The sequence below is a fragment of the Chlorocebus sabaeus genome, chromosome 24 (genome assembly GCF_047675955.1).
Source record: "Chlorocebus sabaeus isolate Y175 chromosome 24, mChlSab1.0.hap1, whole genome shotgun sequence".
In the NCBI taxonomy this organism is placed as follows: Eukaryota; Metazoa; Chordata; class Mammalia; order Primates; family Cercopithecidae; genus Chlorocebus; species Chlorocebus sabaeus.
The window spans coordinates 13,095,173-13,114,835 of NC_132927.1; the positions used below are offsets into that span (position 1 = coordinate 13,095,173).

Here is a 19,663-nt window from a genome sequence, read left to right on the forward strand (position 1 = left end):
CTTCATTTCTGAGACGTCCATCGTTCCCTAGAGGAGGTCTCCTAGGGCCCCTTCTCCCTTCGAGTCATTCATATTCAGACCAAACGCTTTCATTTGTTTATTCAGCATTTTACCAGCCTGATTTTGCTGTCTTTTTGTGCCTCTTCTGGGAAGATGTCAAACACCCATTTTCATTGTATTTAGTCACCCAGGTGGGGAGCCAGCCTGAAAGAGACAGCGGAAGGAGTTTCCTGGACTGCGCTGTAGCTCACCGACCCGCACCAATCACCACGCAGCTTGCCCTCGGCCCCGCCCCTTTTAGGGCGTGTCCCCAGTGAGTGAGAGACTGAGCCGCCCGGCCCCGTTCAGCCCAGCCCACGTTGCTGCTTAGATTGAAATGCAGAACTCAAGTCTCTTTCATCGGGGCACAGACTTCCTTTTACTTCTTCCTTTTGCACTCTCGCCTCCTCCTCCTGGGAAGAATCGGAGGCGCCGGCGGTCCGCCCGGGTAGCAACAGGCCGGGCCACTGAGGCGGTGCGGAAAGTTTCTGTCTGGGAGTGCAGAACTGGGGCCGGGTTGGTGTACTGCTCGGAGCAATGGGTGAGTGGCGGCGGGGGACTCTGTCAGAGCCGGGAAGGGAGGGAGGGAGCGAGCGGGCGAGGGAGGGAGGGAGGGAGGGAGTGCGAGGGCGCGCGCCACTAAGCGCTCACATTCTCTATTGACTTTGCTCGTGTTCCTACAAGTTGTAGGAACACGCTAAGGGTCAGCGGCGCACAGCAGTTCAACGTGAACGCTGGCTACTGGGTGGCTGTTGATGCCATTTTCTGATTTTAAGAGAAGGGAGCTGTGGCATCAGCGCCCCGCAGCCCCAGTAGCAAACCAAGTTTTGTTTCACACGCGCGCACACACGCAAACAAAACAGGAAAACAAAACAAAACAAAACAAACAAACAACAACAACACACCCTCTAGCTTCCCCTAGACTTTGTTTAACTGCCCGGGTCTCCAGAAGGAACGCTGGGGATGGGATTGGTGGAGAGAGGGAGCGGCTCAAGGACTTTAGTAAGGAGCAGGCGAGAAGGAGCGCGTTCAGGCGTCAAGACCGATTTCACCTCCTGCTTCGGGAGACTTTGAAGGCTCGGAGAGGCCCTGCGTCTCACCACTTTACTTGGTTGTAGGGGCCTCCGGCACGGCAGGAATGAGAGAGGGGGTCCGATTGGACCTTGACCGTTTCGGGCCGTTCGGCTATGTTCCGGGACCGTATGGTTTGGGGACAGTCCCAGTCGTTAGTACGGGACGGGCGCGTTCGCCCAGTCCCCGGACGCGCAGGGAGGCCCAGTGGCAGGCGGCTGTCCCAAGCAGCGGGTGCGCGTCCCTGCGCGCTGTGTGTTCGTTTTGCAGAGCCAGCCTTCGGGGAGGTGAACCAGCTGGGAGGAGTGTTCGTGAACGGGAGGCCGCTGCCCAACGCCATCCGGCTTCGCATCGTGGAACTGGCCCAACTGGGCATCCGACCGTGTGACATCAGCCGGCAGCTACGGGTCTCGCACGGCTGCGTCAGCAAGATCCTGGCGCGATACAACGAGACGGGCTCGATCTTGCCAGGAGCCATCGGGGGCAGCAAGCCCCGGGTCACTACCCCCACCGTGGTGAAACACATCCGGACCTACAAGCAGAGGGACCCCGGCATCTTCGCCTGGGAGATCCGGGACCGCCTGCTGGCGGACGGCGTGTGCGACAAGTACAACGTGCCCTCCGTGAGCTCCATCAGCCGTATTCTGCGCAACAAGATCGGCAACTTGGCCCAGCAGGGTCATTACGACTCATACAAGCAGCACCAGCCGACGCCGCAGCCAGCGCTGCCCTACAACCACATCTACTCGTACCCCAGCCCTATCACGGCGGCGGCCGCCAAGGTGCCCACGCCACCCGGGGTGCCTGCCATCCCTGGTTCGGTGGCCATGCCGCGCACCTGGCCCTCCTCGCACTCCGTCACAGACATCCTGGGCATCCGCTCCATCACCGACCAAGGTAGGGGCTCAGAGGCTGGGCATGTGAATGTGCAGCGTCTGCTTCCGCACTCCAGCGGAGGTACCAGTTTCTGCGGCCTCCGGGACCCTGTCTTTCCCACCATCTAACGCTTTTTCCTTTGGAAAAGTAAGGAGTCTTCCTAGGGGGTGTCCTGATCTCATTAACTTGAAACTCATGCCCCTGGTTTCCTTGCCACACACAGTCTCCTGCCTCAACTCAAACTATCAGACCCATAACATCCCCCCATCCCCAACACATGGTTCGCATTTTCCACCCTCCCCCGCCTCTCGCCGAGGCAGCCTCAGCCCGGCTTGCTCACTTGGAGAGCACGGCTGGGGCTGGACTTGGGGCGCAGCCCGGGAGGCCCGAGCCTGCTTGGGGCTGCCGGCTGCAGACGCCGCTGCGGGCAGAGCAGCTTGCTTGGGGATCACTACGGCCGGGAGCAGTCCAGCACGCGGTGGAAATTGAAGTATTCTTCTCCGATTCTGGATTCTGGTAATCAGGCCAAATTTGCTCAGGCAGGAAGTTCAAATGTCACCTAATTGGTTTCGTTCTTATGCTTCACTTCATTTTCCTCGGAAATGGAGGTCCCGAAGTTACTACTAGTAACTTGCATGTAACTCATTCCCAGATGAAGTCATATTCACATTCTCTCTCTCTCTCTCTCTCTCTCTCTCTCTCTCTCTCTCTCTCTCATCATTCACTTTCTAACTTAACAGACTTCACTGTGTATATCTTAGGAAGGGAAGTGGCTTCAGCAACTGCAGTGATGGAGATAAAATGCAGGCAATTCCATGCTGTCCTTTTACTGTTCTTTTCAGTTTTCCCTGAGCCTGCCACTTTCCTTTGGGGTCCCCGGGTCCCCGAGAATGCAAGTGGATATCTATCTAGTTCCTGCATGCTTTCAGCAGTGCCACCCCACTGTTCCTTTCCTTTCTCACCCCTGACCTTGCCTAGTCCTAAGCGTCCTTTCTGCGTTGTCAGAAGGATTCCCCGAGCCCTCCTGCCCAGTCCGGCTTCCGCAGGAGACCTAAGTTTGTTTTCTTTTACTGAGTTTTTTTTTTTTTTTTTTTTTTTTTTTTTTTTTTTTTTTTTTTTTTAAGGCGTTAACTTTTTTCTTGGTAGGGAGAAAAGAAAGTCTAAATGACCTAGATGCAGAATTTAAATAATGCGTAGATAGTCCACTTTCTTAATTTCTCAGCCTGAAGTTTTAAAAGTGTGGAGGAAAAATTAAATAGGAAAGGGGGAAATAGTTTATTTAATTACTTCCTGCCTTTCTTGGTTGCCACCACATTGGCACAATTATCTTTTTAAGTAACTAAAGCAGGGTCTGATTTCTCATCTTCTTGTTTTCTGACTGCAAGTTTACAAGACCCCAGTTTTGTCTTATTTGGAGCTACTTGGAGCCGTAGTTGGAGAGAGTTTGCCCTTGATTTATAGGATAAACTGACCTCACTGACATTTAAAGGAAGCCCCTGTTCATGGGAAAGTGTGAGATCAGCAGAAATGGGGGCTCACAGGGGGATCTCAATTTCTTAAGATAACTTCAGGCTTGTGCCCACCGACTGCCTTTTGTCTGTGAAGGCAAAGACAGACAGGCAGTTCTGGACCAAAACACAGTTTCCTAGTGCAAATGGGACTCAATCTAATTCTTGGGGGTGGTAGAGGAGGAAACATAGTGGAAAAAAAAAAAAAAAGACTGACAGAGTTGAAAATAAAACTTTTCTTGCCTAGGGATATTACCATCAGAGCAAACGTCAGTTGGGAAAGCATTGGACAATGGAAAGGAGCAACTTTTCCTTTTAGATATTGTTGTGATTTTGGATGCCAGTTTTAAACAATCCAGCTTGTGACAAATTTATGATTATAAAAATGATCATTTCTGCAAAAATGATCACTCTCTTAAAGCACTGTGTTAGATGGACGTGTTTAAAATCAAGTTACAATGGCTTTGCCAAACTTCGCTCCTCCATCCATAGGACCCAAAGACAGACATACATTGTTTGTAGCCTTCACATATCTCTTTGAAACTACACCTGGACACCGAAAAATGCCAATAATTCAATATGCACAACCCTAGGTATTATAGTAATTACTTTACACCATACAATTTTCTTTGCATCTCCACCAAGAACAGAAAGAATAACTGATGGCATTACACCTTAACACTTAATTTTACTTTCATTTTCTTAACCTATTTCATTTTCTCTTTCTTGTATATACATATTTGAAACTTTTTTCAGGAAAACCCTGCCACTAACACCCATGGCATGTATAGTGGCAATTGCAAGATTTATTTTTTAAGTCATATGCACATATCACATATGTAATGTGTAGAGGTAGAGTATCAAGGGGAGCCCTATGCACGCACAAAGCAGAAATCTGTGCACATATATTTTGCACCGTATCGTGGGAATAATTTAGTTATTTGTTTGCAAAGACTTTGCAGGTCTTTTTGTTCTCTATTGACATAAGTACCAGATCCCCACAGCGCAGTGAGCACCAGTGCAGGCAACCTTAGGTCAGACGCTCCTCTCTTTCTTTTCAGCCAGCCCCACTCCCAAATCGTTGTCAACCCCCAGTCGGCCTTGGGTTAAGAATGAGGAGGTGGAAAACGGCGCGTGCAGCCTTAAGGGTTCCTTCCCCTATTTAGGTTTCTTCCACTCCTTTGCCCTGGGAGAGCGGAGGGGCGGAGGGAAATAAAATACTGGTTGAAAAAGAAAAAAATATTTTCCCTCAGGCGTGGGTCAGAGAATTTGGAAAGGCCTACTCTCAGGCAAGTAAAACTTCACCAGGCCTGGGTTGGAAGCACAGGAGGTAGAGGCTGGGCCTAGCGCCCTCGGGAGGCCAAGGGCAGGGGGCCGACCCAAGGTCTTAGCCCTCCAGCTCTCCGTCGCGGGTTTGGGTCCCATCTCAAGAGTGGGGCGCGCGGGCTGGGCCTCCGGCCTGACACCTTCTCTCCTCTTCGGCAGTGAGCGACAGCTCCCCCTACCACAGCCCCAAGGTGGAGGAGTGGAGCAGCCTGGGCCGCAACAACTTCCCCGCCACCGCCCCGCACGCGGTGAACGGGTTGGAAAAGGGAGTCCTGGAGCAGGAAGCCAAGTACGGTCAGGTGAGGAGGCGAGGGTCAGGTCAGGTGGGTCGCTTGGCGGCAGGGATTTAGGCGATGAAGACTCGGGTTCCTTTCTGAGCTTCCCACGAGAGAAGCCCAGGCTGGCGCCCCTTTGCTGCTACCAGCCAGATCCTTCGTGGACTGGGGCTAAGCAGAGGCCCAGGCCTTGGAAGGCGGAGCTGGGGCCTCGACCCCCGCCAGGGGTCGGGAGAGCTCGCCAGGGCGCTGGGGGTCTGGGGCGGTGGCTCCCCGGGGCGCGGCTCTGGGAAGCGCCTCCAGGCCTCTCGGCCTCTGGGGGCTTGGGGAGGCGGCTCCTGAAGCCCTTTCAGCGGCTCTCATTGAGGGTAGAGTTAACCAAAGAAGGCGCTTCCGAAGAGCCAGGCGGAGCAGACTTGGGGCCTCAGACCCGCACCTTCACGCCCGCGAAACGCGCGCACCGGGTCTCGGCCCCGCGGTGCAGCAGCGGCTGTGGGGTCCTCAGGCTCGGACTTTCCCTCCCGTGGCTCTCAGACAAATCCGCTTGGCCAGTCCTGTGAAGAGGGGCACTCAGATAAACGTAACAGAGCTACCATTTTCTCGACTAAAGATCACATTGTAATCTCCCAAGGAAGTTAGTGAGAAAACCTCAAATTATACGGACTGGCTGCGGACCGTTTAATTTTTCTTTCCCTCTGTCCCTCCCTCATGTCTCCAAAGGAAAATTTAAAACACTCGTGTTTCCCCCCCCCCCCCCCCCAGAAAAGCTAAGCAACCACCACAACAAAAGCCCCAGATTTAAGTCTAAATTCATCACCGTCCTGGAGTCAAGAGTTCAAAACTCTCAAAAACCGAACCTTAAGGCAATGTAAGGTTTCCCCAGCAGACCTCAGTAGGTTTGCAAATTTCTTAATCCCAAACTGAATTCCAAAGCCTCAAGCTATTCAGTTTTCGTTTTATTATTTTGAAGACTTAAAATTTTTAATGTTTTCTTATCTGTCAAAATCAGCTTTTAAAATTAAGTGGAACTTGTTCCTCTTATTCACTTGGAAAAAAATCCTGGTCGTTATTTTCTGTAACAAATCCCATTTCCACTTCCTCTTCCCTCTCTTATTTTGTTGAAATGGAATCAGAATACACATTGGTGGCTCTCCAATAACAAATAACACAGAAAATAGCAGCAAGGAAAGAGAGCCCTTTTCCATAGTCTGTTTCTACTGTAAAGAATGTCAATGAGAAATGATAAGGAAGTTTGTCATTTTCTTTTACTAAAGCTCCCACCCTTAAATCGTAATTTGCAAAGAAAAGGCAGAATAGTACAATGGTTAGGAGCTCCAATCTCTGGCCGTACGACTCCTTAGGAAAATATTTAATTTTTTAGAGTCTCTATTTCTTCATCTTTAAAACAGGGAAATGATACTCCCAACCCAGAGGTGTTATGAGTGTTCAATGAGATAATGCAACCATATGGCACATAGTAAGCATTTATTAAGTATTACCTGTGGTTCTAAGTGGCAGTTAAAGAGAGACGTGTAAAAGCAAGTAATATTTATCAGAGTATACTTTGTTCTGAGAGACCATAGTCAAAACTTCAAGGGATTTTGTTACAAACATAGAAAGAGTGTATACAAAGCGCCTACCAGAGAAGCAAGCATTTAATAGGCGCTTAGTGCTTTTTATTAGGTCATCATTTATTGGACTAACGTTGTGAAGTATAGAGTTGAAAAAGTTTCTAATTCCCACATGTCATTGATGAACCCAGTTTATATATCAAGCAGTCATAATCCAAAAAAACCTTTATAGTTATTATTTATTTATTTATTTATTTTGAGACGGAGTCTAGCTCTGTCCCCAGGCTGGAGTGCGGTGGCGCGATCTCCGCTCACTGCAACCTCTGCCTTCCGGGTTCAAGCGATTCTCCTGCCTCAGCCTCCGGAGTAGGTGGGATTACAGACACGCGCTGCCACACCCACCTAATTTTTGTATTTTTAGTAGAGATGGGGTTTCACCATGTTGGCCTGGCTGGTCTTGATCTCCTGACCTTGTGATCCACCCACCTCGGCCTCCCAAAGTGCTGGGATTATAGGCGTGAGCCACCGCACCAGCCAGTTATTTTTATTTTCACTTCCTTGAATTATAGATCTAGCACTGAAACTTGTTTGGAAATGCTTAATTTATAATACACTTCAAAACTAAACTGACAAATTATTTAAAATAAAAAATTTGAAGTTTCAAGTAATTGATATTCTGATTATTAAAAATAGATTACCTTTTATATACTAAATTTTAAACCACTAAATTATCACATTTATAAAATAATATAAAGAAATAAGTAGCCAAATAAATATTGCTCTAAATACTTAATAAACTATTTTTTCCAGAATAAAAAATATCAAACTTACTTTTGCAAAGTTCTCAATTGCAATATGCTAATCTTCTGCATTGCAATGTTTTTAATAGTTAGATAATTCAAATGACGTAAAATTTCAAAACCTGAAAAGTTTCTAAGAATAATATAAATCAGTGGCTACTCTATGATAATATCAAAATAGTGCTTAATGCTGAAGATGTGCTAAGTAGGCACATAAACTTCAGCCATGTCATTTTTTTGAGCAGTTTTGAACTTTAGACATTGATTTCGTGTAAGGTTAAATTACACAGTAATACTTGTTTATAAACATACAAAGGCAAAGTGTTGCCCATATATGTGCATTTCTCTTACCAATGTTCAAAGGGCAGATTTATTTTTAAAAGTTATTTTTCAAAATGGAATCAGCATATTTCAACCAAAATGTAAACTCAGGTAACACATATTTTTCCCTCTGTTTATATTATGGCCAAAAACTTGAATGTCTTTGGCCAAAAAAAAATCTTTAAAAATTTTCCAACTTTCAGAGCATTTGTGATTGTTATTAAATAGTGCAATATTATGTGATACTAGTCTAATTTTATTATATAAAGAAGGAAATTGAGAATTCAGAATCATAGTGCTTAAAGCATATTTTTCCTGAGGACACCTGTAGAATTACCAAGGGGCTAAACTACACAACTGAGTATAGATACTATTGATTACCATAACCTAGAGTTTCTATTTTCAGCTTAAACTGTAGAGACAGATGCCCTAATTCCTACTAATTACAACTGTATGCACATTTCAGCTATGCATATAGATATCTTTTGTCTTTGAAAATTCAGTTTAGAATATTCCAACCTGTCTTCCATATTAATATTACATTGTAATTAACATTTTGCAGTGCCATTCAGAAGTCCTTATTGTCTCTGAGGATAGAATATTTATTTTGGCTTTTTAAAACCCACAGTTAATATGGGGGCTAGAAGTACTTAATCCCATTTACTTCTGAATGGCAACAATGTTCTCTGGTTCCTTATGGCTGGTTCTTTTCTGTTGAAAGCATAAAACTCCAATAGAATACAATTGGAATGGTCAAAAAACCTCATATAGAGAATCATAGGGGCCGGAATACGTTTGTCCTTTTAGGAAGTCTTTAGTGAATTAATGCTTCAATTTTATTCAAGCTATATATAAATAATTGTATAGTTCTTGAAAATTTTTCTACAAATGGGCATACTTTCTCAGGAAAAATACATTGAATATCTGATACTCTCAAGTAATTGGAGACACAGATTTATAAGCTTTGGGTATCTTCATTTTGGGGTTGCATATGTTAACGTGGTAAGTTTGATATAACACTAGCTACAAACTGGGATGTCAGAAATAGAGAATAGTCTATAAATAATTGAACTTTTCAAAAGTTCAGAATTAAGTTGTGAAAATAGTTGAATTTACAGATATAATCTGAAATTCTTATGCAGCATTTACTTGTACATGCATCTGAAATGAAGATAGTCTTCTAGAATCCTAAATGTGATTTTCTAGTGTGTTATTTTAAAAACTGACCGTCCTAGCGGATGTACTGTTCTCAGAAAGATATAAATGATATTGCACTAAATTTTTCTTCATATTAAAGTTAATTTTTATAAACAATTTATAATTTATAAACAATGAAATCTTAGGCAAATGCCAGCAGAATGTCTTTGAAATTCATAATGTTATCTGTTATGAAAAACATTATTTGACCTGGTTATATTTTAACCAGTAGTATTTCAAAATAAAATTAATGATTATATGTCAGTAAAATGTGTTGTATAAAATAGCAGGGAAAGGTAATTGAAAATTGTTCAAGGCCATGTCAATTTTAATAATATTTTGGAAAATTATAAAATTTAGAAAAGCTTTTAAATAGCAGCTTTCCGTTTCTTAAAAACATTTAGATCTACAATATGATAAGTAAGCGTAATTAAGATCTTGTTGGATGAATGTTGAAACCATATTTATAACCATCATTTCATTTTGTCAGGTATGTTTTACTAGGTCATTGCATAATGAATTAAAAAGGGAAGAATGACAGTCAGAAAAATGAGTTCACCAAAAAAGAGAAAATCTTGTTTATTTTCAGATCCAAAGCTTTTTCTTGCTTATGATATTGAGGTTGAAATTCTAGGTGAAGCATATCTCTATTTGTGGCTAAATCTACTTTATTATAAAGCCAAGGTAAATTCATTTTATCATAAGAGGAGGACCAAGTTGAACTGATAAGTGAAAGCAGATTATGGGTAGAGGACCTGGCACTGTTATTCGCATTTATCTTCACGATAAAAAATGTTGAATAGACAATTCCCAGAATTTGAATAATGGTCTATAACCTCTAATTGCCAGACATTTGCCATAGCAGTTTTATGGTGGTCACAAGTGTTTTGATGCTAATGTATTTTCATTTTCTTGGAGGAGGGAGGGTAAATGGAATAACCATAAATCAAATAATAATGGCTAGGTTAGAACTTCTGTTTACTTTTTAAAACAGCTTTATTCATTTTGCTTGCTTAAAGTGTAATGCTTGTCCTGTGATAAACGGTGCCTACCTTTTTGCTTTGTTTTTTAAGCAAGACTGTCACATCTTTTGCTTTCCACAAACCTATACTAACTTAAGTGTGCATATGGTTGTGGAATGCTTATGATGTATACTACTTTGTGTGGATACAAGATGATTAAGGCAAGTCCCTGTCCTCAAACAGTTTACAATCTAGCCCTCTGTCAATACAGTTCTTCGACATATTCACTAAAGTTAATTTTTAAAAACTGGTAAATCTGTATTTTGAACATTCAGAACAAATGAAATTAAAACATGTACTTTCATTCTTCTTGTAATAACCTTAACTAGAACTACATTGCACCTTATATATTTTTTTCTAGACTCTTTCCTTTAATGTCAGTGTGATGAAGTTGGTCTTTTCCTAAAAGTATTAAAACAAAGCAAGTAACTTACTTTTTCTAGGGTATGCAATTTAGTCTATTTTGCTTTGTATTAGTAAATCTCCTTCTCAAATTTAGGTAGAAGATAGTTTGCTATAGAGAGCACCCTTGCACAGTTCTTTCAGGGGAGAGAATTCTCATGCCTTTCATGGAAGATCCACATGAGAAAGGAGTTGATGGATTGAAGTCTTATTTATGGAATCTTTAGGTAAAGTCATTTTCAAAAATGAGATTTCCATTACATGCTCATTGCTGGGGTTTCATTTGGAAAATTTGTTTACTCTTCCCTGGGGATTCCATATGTTGGTTGATTTATAAATCATATTTACAATCCAATTAAATAGAGTAATTTAGCATGTTTGCTCCCACTATATTTATAGTGTACATTTGGTAGTCTCTACTCGACCTAACTAGCTTTTCAGATTAATTACATGCCCTTCACTGAAAACATTAAACAGATTTGGGACGTTTAAGTCATGTACTCTTTTACTGGAAAGAATAAACAAACATCAATGCTACCTGTAGTTGTTTTCCTTTGCGGTGGAAAATTTTACTCTTTCAGTGATTGCTTCATAAATAACAATTATTTGACCCAGTAGAGATTTATATCTTTTACTAATTTTATGTGTCAAAATTAATAGTGAGAAAATTGATGTGTTTATTGAGTCACTAAAATGAATAAATAATGAAGGTGGCAGGAGGCAGGTAAAATTTAAAGCACATTTACTTGCTCTTTTTTTTTTTTTTCTAAATTTACAAATCTGAACTTCGAAAGTAAAAAGTAAAATTAAGACAAAAGTCTCCAGACCCCCAAGCTAGGTCATAATTTAACCTGAGGGAAAACTAAGGGCTATTTTTATACTGTTTAAGTTTAAAGATTTCTATTTTTTTTTAAAGCAAACACTTTAGCCTCTCCTTGCCTTAATTTTTTATTTATTTTTATTCTTTTGGAGATGAAGTCTTGCTCTTTTTGCCCAGGCTGGAGTGCAATGACGCGATCTCCTCTCACTGCAACTTCCGACTCCCAGGTTCAAGCGATTCTCCTGCCTCAGATTCCCAGGTTGCTGGGATTACAGGCACCTGCCACCATGCCCGGCTAATTTTCGTGTTTTTAGTAAAGACGGGGTTTCACTATGTTGGCCAGGCTGGTCTTGAACTCCTGACCTCAGGCAATCCACCCGCCTCAGCCTCCAAAAGTGCTGGGATTACAGGCGTGAGCCACCGTACTGGGCCACCTTTTCCTATGAGATGAAATCAACTCCGAGCTTCTCTTCCTACCTTGTCTTTCTGCAGTACAAAGGGGATTGCATTACTAAAATGATACTAAATAAATATTGTGGATTTAAGAGAACTTTGAAATATTTACTAATAAGAATAATGACATAAAGCAAGTTTGTGAATTAAGTATGAGAAATTGGACAAATATGGAAAAATTTGCTCATTTTTTAACACTTGATAAATGAATGTAATCATGGAATAAATAAGGCACTAAAAGGTAATACAGGCCTAAATCCAATGTCCTGCCTCCCCGTAAATTCCAGGAGCATTATCTAAGATAAAAGTTCAATGCAGCATGTCTCTGAGGGCCACCTTTCAGGGGGAACATCTCTGGGCAAAAAGAAGTGGGTCCATGTAAGGGAACCACAGACATTGCAACAAAACAACTCAAGAGTTCAAGTAAATGGGGCACGTCAATGAGCAATAATTCCAAGAGCAAAGGTGTAAGAAAAGGGAAGATGACTAAGCAAGGATTTCAGAGAGAACTGTAATTTTGAATGACAGATAAAATACAAAGAAAAAAGAATAGGTAGGAAAAATTTAGCTGTGATGAAAAATAGAACTCACCAACAGTTATGTTCTGCTAACTAGAGCATTGTTTCTGTCATGTATAATATTAAATTGTTTAACCTTACATCCCTGTATGATGTTGGCCAAAGATTTTTATTATTTTACAATTAATTTTTAATGTTAGCATTCTTTTTTCATTATTCTTAGTTCACACTGGCATCAGTAGTATAAAATATTAGTTAATGCTGGAAATGAAAATATTAGTTAACACCACATACAGATGTGAACACCTTTCCATAACTGAATTGGATTTATTTCTTTCCAAACTCATTTATCATAGATTATTGGGACAATTCTAAATAAAAATGATAAAAACTATAATCTCTATGCAAAACTAAATTTTTTTCCCCTGTAATTTGATAGTTCTCTATCTTGATACCCATCTCACAAGAGCCTTAAAGTATGTCTCCTTTGAGATATAATCAGCAATTCTCAAAAAGTGGAAGAAACTGTTTTTTTTTTTAGAAGCTAAGAAAGAGGTGAGGATCTAACAATGAGAATCATGTTCTAGGAGAGAAAAGAATTTGTTACCGGATGTTATCTCAAAAGATGCTCTAGTTTTAAATTAAAGTGCATCTATCTTTTAAGTGTCCAGGAAAAACAGTATGATATGCTACAGAGGACCCTGCATTGGACAGGGGTGATAAATTCTTTTAACACATGGTCACTGACTTGCCAATTGGTTGAGGGTACATGGCTAAACCTCTTAATCTATATCCTTGTATAAAAAGAGGATGATTTCATTTGTATTCAACAGTTATGTGCAGTAGTTTCTTGATTAAAAAAATACAGCATCATCATTCTCTGGGACGCTTCAAATACACTTTAATTTCAGTTGAACATTGTCTTGTGTTTGTGACATGCTATCTTGTAATTATGATAAACTCAATCATTTGTAATGAACTATATAATTCATTAATCCTCATTATTCAGTAAAATATGTTGGATATTTCTTAGTGCCTGGGACGTAGGACACACTTAAGAAACTTTAGCTTCCTTTCTCATTCCCTATTTTCAAAGAACCAACATCGAAAAACACAACATGAGGTGTTTGTTCTTACAGAACATAGACACAAGGCTAAGCCCTCTAATATTTTTCTTATTTTGTCAGAAATGCATGAGTAATGTTAAGTCATACCCATGTATATATTCTATTCCATGTACATATTCATCTACTCTGCACTGAGAAAACAGTTTCTGAGACCCCACCACTGCATTCTCGTAGATGTAGAAGTGAAAACAATAGCCCAAATAAATTAAATTAGAAAGTAATTCATATGTTGCAATTGAATGAGAAGACATATTTAGCTAACATACACCTGATTAATTTAACTTTAAGGATTAAACCAATTTTCCTAATAAAATTATAGTATTTACATTATATTTTCACTAGGAAATATGTTGAAATGGTAATTCATTCATGTCACTATCAGGACACAGGATCTACTCTTTATTTCTAAATAGTATAAAAATTGAGGGGAAAAAATTAGACTACTTGAAGAAGGATGCCCAGTGTTCATGCCAGAATCAGGATTAAAAATCAGGGTGTTTTTAGTGTTGTTAATGGTAACGATACCAACAATAATTCATTGGCTGCCAAGAGAGCACTGGTTTCTAGGCAGGCTTGCCTGCCAGGAGTGCTGCATTGTGTTTGCAAACAAAGATTTTAACTTCTAAATTCACTTCAAGAGATTTATCCATGTGGCTTTTAAAAACTCACATCACAGGGCCCAAAAACTTGGCAAGCAAAATTTCCAATTTCAAAACCAGGTATATGCAGTTCTTTTATATGAGGAAAGACAGTTTCCTTTCTGATAAAACAGTCCTGGAAAAGGTACCTGCAATATTCATTTAAAAATCCTTACAAGACAAAGTGCCTGATTTTTGTATGTCCTTTGTCCAACGGGAATTTTCAATATGATCTCTTAAAATATGGTATATATTTTCTTAAACGAAGGTCGTGTTTGTTGTGAGTTTCTAACATGACAGCCTGCAGTCTGTGCCCTTCTTTACTGAAAATAAAAGCTATACCAACCAGGCCTGTCACAAGTGCCTCAACAAAAGAGTCAAACAAAACCCAAGTCCCGGGAAGGTTGACAAAGGCAATGAGGACAGCCGAACAGATTCTAAGAGTATTTAATCGCCATTGATTCTTTCTTCACCCTGCACCTCCTTCCTGTACTTCCAAATAGCACAAGCAAATACTATGAATTTTCTGGTTGCAGCTTTCTCTAAATGTTTGTGGAACGAATAATATCTTGCCATTATGTTTGTTTAAGTGGCAAGACTGTGAATGTCTTTAGAATATAATAAAGCTCAAATTTTTTTTTTTAAACAGTCGGAGAGTGGAGTTAGAGCATTGTTGGCTTACTCAGACTTAAATTCTGCTTCTAAGAACCTGTGAAATGTTCACTCCTATAATGTGATTATTTTTCACTTCTTTTCTACTCCTCTCAGGCACCAAATGGTCTCCCAGCTGTGGGCAGTTTTGTGTCAGCATCCAGCATGGCTCCTTACCCTACCCCGGCCCAAGTGTCGCCTTACATGACCTACAGCGCTGCTCCTTCTGGTTATGTTGCTGGACATGGGTGGCAACATGCTGGCAGCACCCCATTGTCTCCCCACAACTGTGACATTCCTGCATCGCTGGCGTTCAAGGGAATGCAGGCAGCGAGAGAAGGTAGTCATTCTGTCACGGCTTCCGCACTCTGATGGGAAATTCCGTCTCCAGCAGCTTCACCCGGGTCTCCCCGTATCAGCACCTCCTCCCCCAATTCGCAGGTCTCACATTCCACCCCTCCTGCCCTCCAACTCTCCTGCCTTGAAAGCTGGCTGTACGGACTCACATCCTTTGTGCTGATGACACTTACATATTTCTTGCCATAACTTTTCTCTTGCAGAAAAACTGACATGACTTTAGGATTTAAAAACAAGAGCAACAATAAGCATTGAATGAGACATTGTGTTGCCCACATACTGTCTTCATATAGCAAAGAAACCTACACCCCTCAAAGGGTTTAAGGAACTTCACAAACTAGTCTTTGGTAAAACCACATGTGTATATTTATTCTAAATCAACCTAAACTTTTGAAATGTGCAATTGTTGAGATTTTGCAAAATCAATAAAGGAAAGTACTTATAGAAAAAAAATTATGCTACACCCTCTAATCAAATATGGTAACCAAGTAAGCTTTAATTCATCATTAGGAAACAAATCAATAATTGACTTGTTTGAGTGATCCTTTGTTTATCTTTAAGACATGACCTATTTTGTTGAAAAATATATGTAGAACCCAAGCAATATCTGAATCTAGCTCTCCCTGGTGTTTTGACTTGGTTCCAAATACAATAATGTTTATATTTTCTATTAGTTTGTAAATATGGACTCTGGATGGTGCATTTGTGTCTTCATTCCATAAGATATTCCCCTCCCCCCAGCCCCACCCCCTTCTCTATTTTTTTCTTTCTTTTTTGCAAAGGTGACTTTCTGGCAACGTCTTTGTCTCTGTTTGGTGGTGGGCTGCTCGGGCTCCTGGACCTGGACTTGCCCCCAAATTTTGTGTATGCAGTGAAGGCTTCAGCATCTCATGAAGGACACTTTCTTTCTACAGCAGAGGACACGAAAAACAAATAAAACAAGCCAGTCTCCCATTTTGTACCCAATCAAACAACACACACGCCAAGCATATAAAGACAAGAGGGTAGAAGATATCTGAACAAGAAGGCTCTAAAGGAAGTCACTTAGAAACTTAAGTTTAATGTGAAATGTTTTGCAAAGATGCTTAAAATGAACTTTGTGTTAAGAAAACCACTGTGAAACTAAATTGTACTGTTATTGTTGGCTTACCTGTGTGTTCAGCAATCTCAGCCCAAAATTATGTTGTAATTTAAAGAAAATGGAAAATTCTGCTCTAATGAATGTAACAATGGCTTGCTGTGAAGTTTACATTGTTGTACAGAAGCATGTATCGCATGTAGGTAAACTGGTGGTGGTACTAGAAATACAATGTTATTTAATTTTAACAAATTCCCTTTATTCATTTCTGAAATTTCAGAACACAGTTTAACTCATAAACCTTTCTAGACCAATTTATTTTTCACTTTAATGTTAATAACAGCTGTGGAGTATATGTGTGTGTGAGCATGTGAGTAGTATGTGTTGTATTTTAAAACAATTGATTTTCTGGGGCAAAATTCTACAGTTTGTAATCCCTTCTGTTTAGGAAGTTCTTCCTGGTTGGCAAAATAGGCTTAAAAATATGTTTTTAGGGCATTGGTACAATTCAACTGTTGGAAAATTAATATATTGAAGGTTTTTTGGTACTAATTCTGTGCAATAACTAAAAGAGCACCTCACTGGATATGGATGTTGAAGATGGATTCCCTAGGTGATTTTAATTTCTTCCCGTCTGTGCTGTGCACAGTCTACATGGCAATGCAGTTCCACCACATCAGTTTCACAGCTTCATTTAAAACTCAGATGGCTAGATTAGTTAGGTTTTCAAATCACTAGGATGTAAACAGTAAGCAGATTAACATAACAAGTTATGTTAGAGTGACTGCTTTTTTCAAACAGCAGATATCTTATAGAGAGCTTTGAACTGCATTTATTTCTAAAGCAACCGAAATTCAGTGCTACAAATAGAGGATTATAACTTCAGGAGAAGAAAAAGCAGGAGCAGATGAACTCTCAGGGCCATAGTCTTCCTTTGATCTTGTAAAACTCCCATTGACATCTGGAGTTCCCAGTCTGGTGAGAAAATAGACTATAAACTGAATGGAACAAAGATCCAATCCAATAATTTGGTGGAGACTTTAAAACCATACCATGCAGGGACTTTCCTGTCATCTGAAAAACTGATGTAAGGTACAGAACTATTCTTTATCAAACGTTTTTAGGTGGCTGTTAGGGGGCTTTAAAAATTATTAATTGCTTGTGTGGAAATGCAAATAATGTTATTTTCTTTATCTAAATTAAGAAATCTCTTGTTATTGTGCTATTTATAATTTTTTTCTGGTTCTTGTATTTTAAAAAATCTAATATTAATGGTATTGAAGTTTCCTTTTCTCCCTCTAGGTCTTAACAGTGAATTCACATGGAGTAATTTTTAAAAGACAACAGATACAATTTGCTCTTCAAAGAAAATTATGATTTAAAGCCACTTTTTAAAATACAAGAAGAAAAATAGAATGGATTAAAGGGTTAACTTTTAAAGATTATTATTATTGGTTAATGTTGACATATTTCCTCTATCTCATAGATGATAAAAGTGTTGCTTTTAAACTGGCAAATGCACTCTTCAGAAATCCTTTTCTATCTTATCCACATGGAGAGGTTAAAGGTTCAATTTCATGGCCTCTATGCAGGCAGTGCTCTCATAGAATGCAAGAGTATTACCTGCAAGGATAGAATGCAGTTGTGCAACAGAGACACATTCTTATTTCTCTTTTTTAACAATTTTGTTTTGTTTTTATGACCCTTTTATTGACTATTGGACTGAAATATAAATTTTAAAAAACACGTTGGAAAGGATGTACAACAGAAGGCTATGTATGTATATACAGTGTGTCAAAAGCCTTTTATTTTTATACTTCAAATGCTCTAAATTAATAAAAAGTAATAATTACCATGTTATCTTTTACTTTTTATTTTCAAAATGCTTTAGTAGTAGAAATAGCCCCTGGTAGTAACTTAGGACAGGTGTCATGTGGACTTTCAGGTATTCTTGTTGACTTGACTGAATCAGCATCATTTCTGGATACAGATATAAAATCAAGTTTGGTTACATCAAGACCAAGAAGATATTTTTGGTGGTACATGTTAGTATAGTAATCCTTAGAAATGCTAAGTGTATTTCTCTTTTGGAACATTTCTCCTTCATCATACATATTTTAGTACTGCAGACAGCCGACTTCCCATCTGAAGTTGTCGTTTAAAACTAATAACCTGAAAATGCAGTTCTGTTCTATACATTCTTTCTAAAAATGGCGCAGGTAGGCATGTTGAACAAAGGTATTTGGATGTAAATACTGATGGCTGACAAATGGGTCCAAAGGTGCTTCCAATTTGTGATTTAATGTGAAAATATCTCATCAACAAAACTTGTCTTCAAAGAGAACTATGAGAAGCAAAGTAAATTTTATTGCATGTTTCCTACTTGTTAGAAGAGATTTGGGATATCATGATTTAAAAATACATGCTTAAACAACAGTGTTTTAACGTTCTGTTCTAAATAATGTTTTAAAATACCTGTTTATTATCTTACAGCAATGTGAGATATAAAGTAGATGTAGGAAAATAGAGCTGATATGTGCATAGATACTACAGAAAACCAACAGATTTACATTTTAACATAGTATTCATAAAATTAAACATTCTAAAAGGGTCATTTTAGTGCACTTTAAAGCATTTTTCTTGTGCTCTTTAAATATTATTTATGGAATAATTTAATTCATTATAAAAACTGTTTAAATTTTGGCTTAACTTTTTTTAACCCAGTCTTTGAATGATTTCAGTTATTTTCAATAGTTTAAGCATTTCTAGACCTCTTAGAAAAAAATACTGATCAATACAATGCATTTTCATTGTGAAGCAGTGAAGACGAACATAGGAGACAAAGTTTATATTTCTTTTACAAAATATATGATTTCTATGCTATTTTCCTATATTCACTTTAAATACCTCATTGTTCCATATTATTTTTTCTTCTCACAGTTTTATTTATACAGCCAAAACTATCATCTCAAGTTGTCTATAGATATTTTTAAATTATTAAAATAGATTTTGTTCTTGAACAGTTTTCTCTTTCATAATTATACACCTGGCTGGTCGATAGTCTCTCTTCTTCATGGTGCTGCATAGCAAATATCCATTATCTCAAGGGGGAAAAACACTTCCTAGGCAATCACCAGTTCTCCTGAAGCCATGAATAGGTGTATTCATAAACCAGCAGCATCACTGCACCACCTAGAAAAGAAAAGAGCTGTTTTTTATTGCAAATCCTCTGGAATAGCACTGGCTTTCCCACTGGGTTTCTGAATCCATGATGTCTCACACAGCCTGTCGGGCAGAGGCTGTTCAGAATCAGCAGTTCTGGAGCTTCAATACAAAGATACAAACTACTGTGGAAAATTCTCAGGATAAAATCAATACCATCTTGAGTCTCCAAATATATTTTTCCCCCATGAGTTTTTGCAACTTTCATCATTTCTCATCAGATTCTTTTTCAGGCACTTTTAATTTTTAAAAGTAAATAAATATAGACATAGTTAGTCATGTAAGGGAATGTGGCTTTCCTGCAAACAGAAACCTTCAGATTCTTCATGTGTAGGCTAAGGATTTATCTTTTCCAGTCCATAATTAGCAGTCTTAATTGCATTCAAGAAGG

General features: G+C 39.7%; 2 protein-coding genes across 2 annotated transcripts in view; one reads left to right on the forward strand and one right to left on the reverse strand.

The window, feature by feature from the left end:
- The first annotated feature begins 152 nt into the window (after positions 1–152).
- On the forward strand, positions 153–18,094 carry PAX9 (paired box 9). The gene is made up of 4 exons (XM_007986521.3): positions 153–580; positions 1,381–2,007; positions 4,980–5,119; positions 14,733–18,094. Exons 1-4 carry the CDS (start codon positions 577–579, stop codon positions 14,985–14,987), a joined length of 1,026 nt encoding a protein of 341 aa, XP_007984712.2. The 5' UTR covers positions 153–576; the 3' UTR covers positions 14,988–18,094.
- Positions 18,095–18,395: 301 nt separating this feature from the next.
- Positions 18,396–19,663, reverse strand: part of SLC25A21 (solute carrier family 25 member 21) — a 512,026-nt gene continuing 510,758 nt past the window's right edge. The window contains exon 10 of the mRNA XM_007986522.3: positions 18,396–19,242. Coding sequence (XP_007984713.1) covers positions 19,181–19,242 — 62 coding nt within the window. The 3' untranslated portion in view covers positions 18,396–19,180. The remainder of the gene's footprint in view (positions 19,243–19,663) is intronic.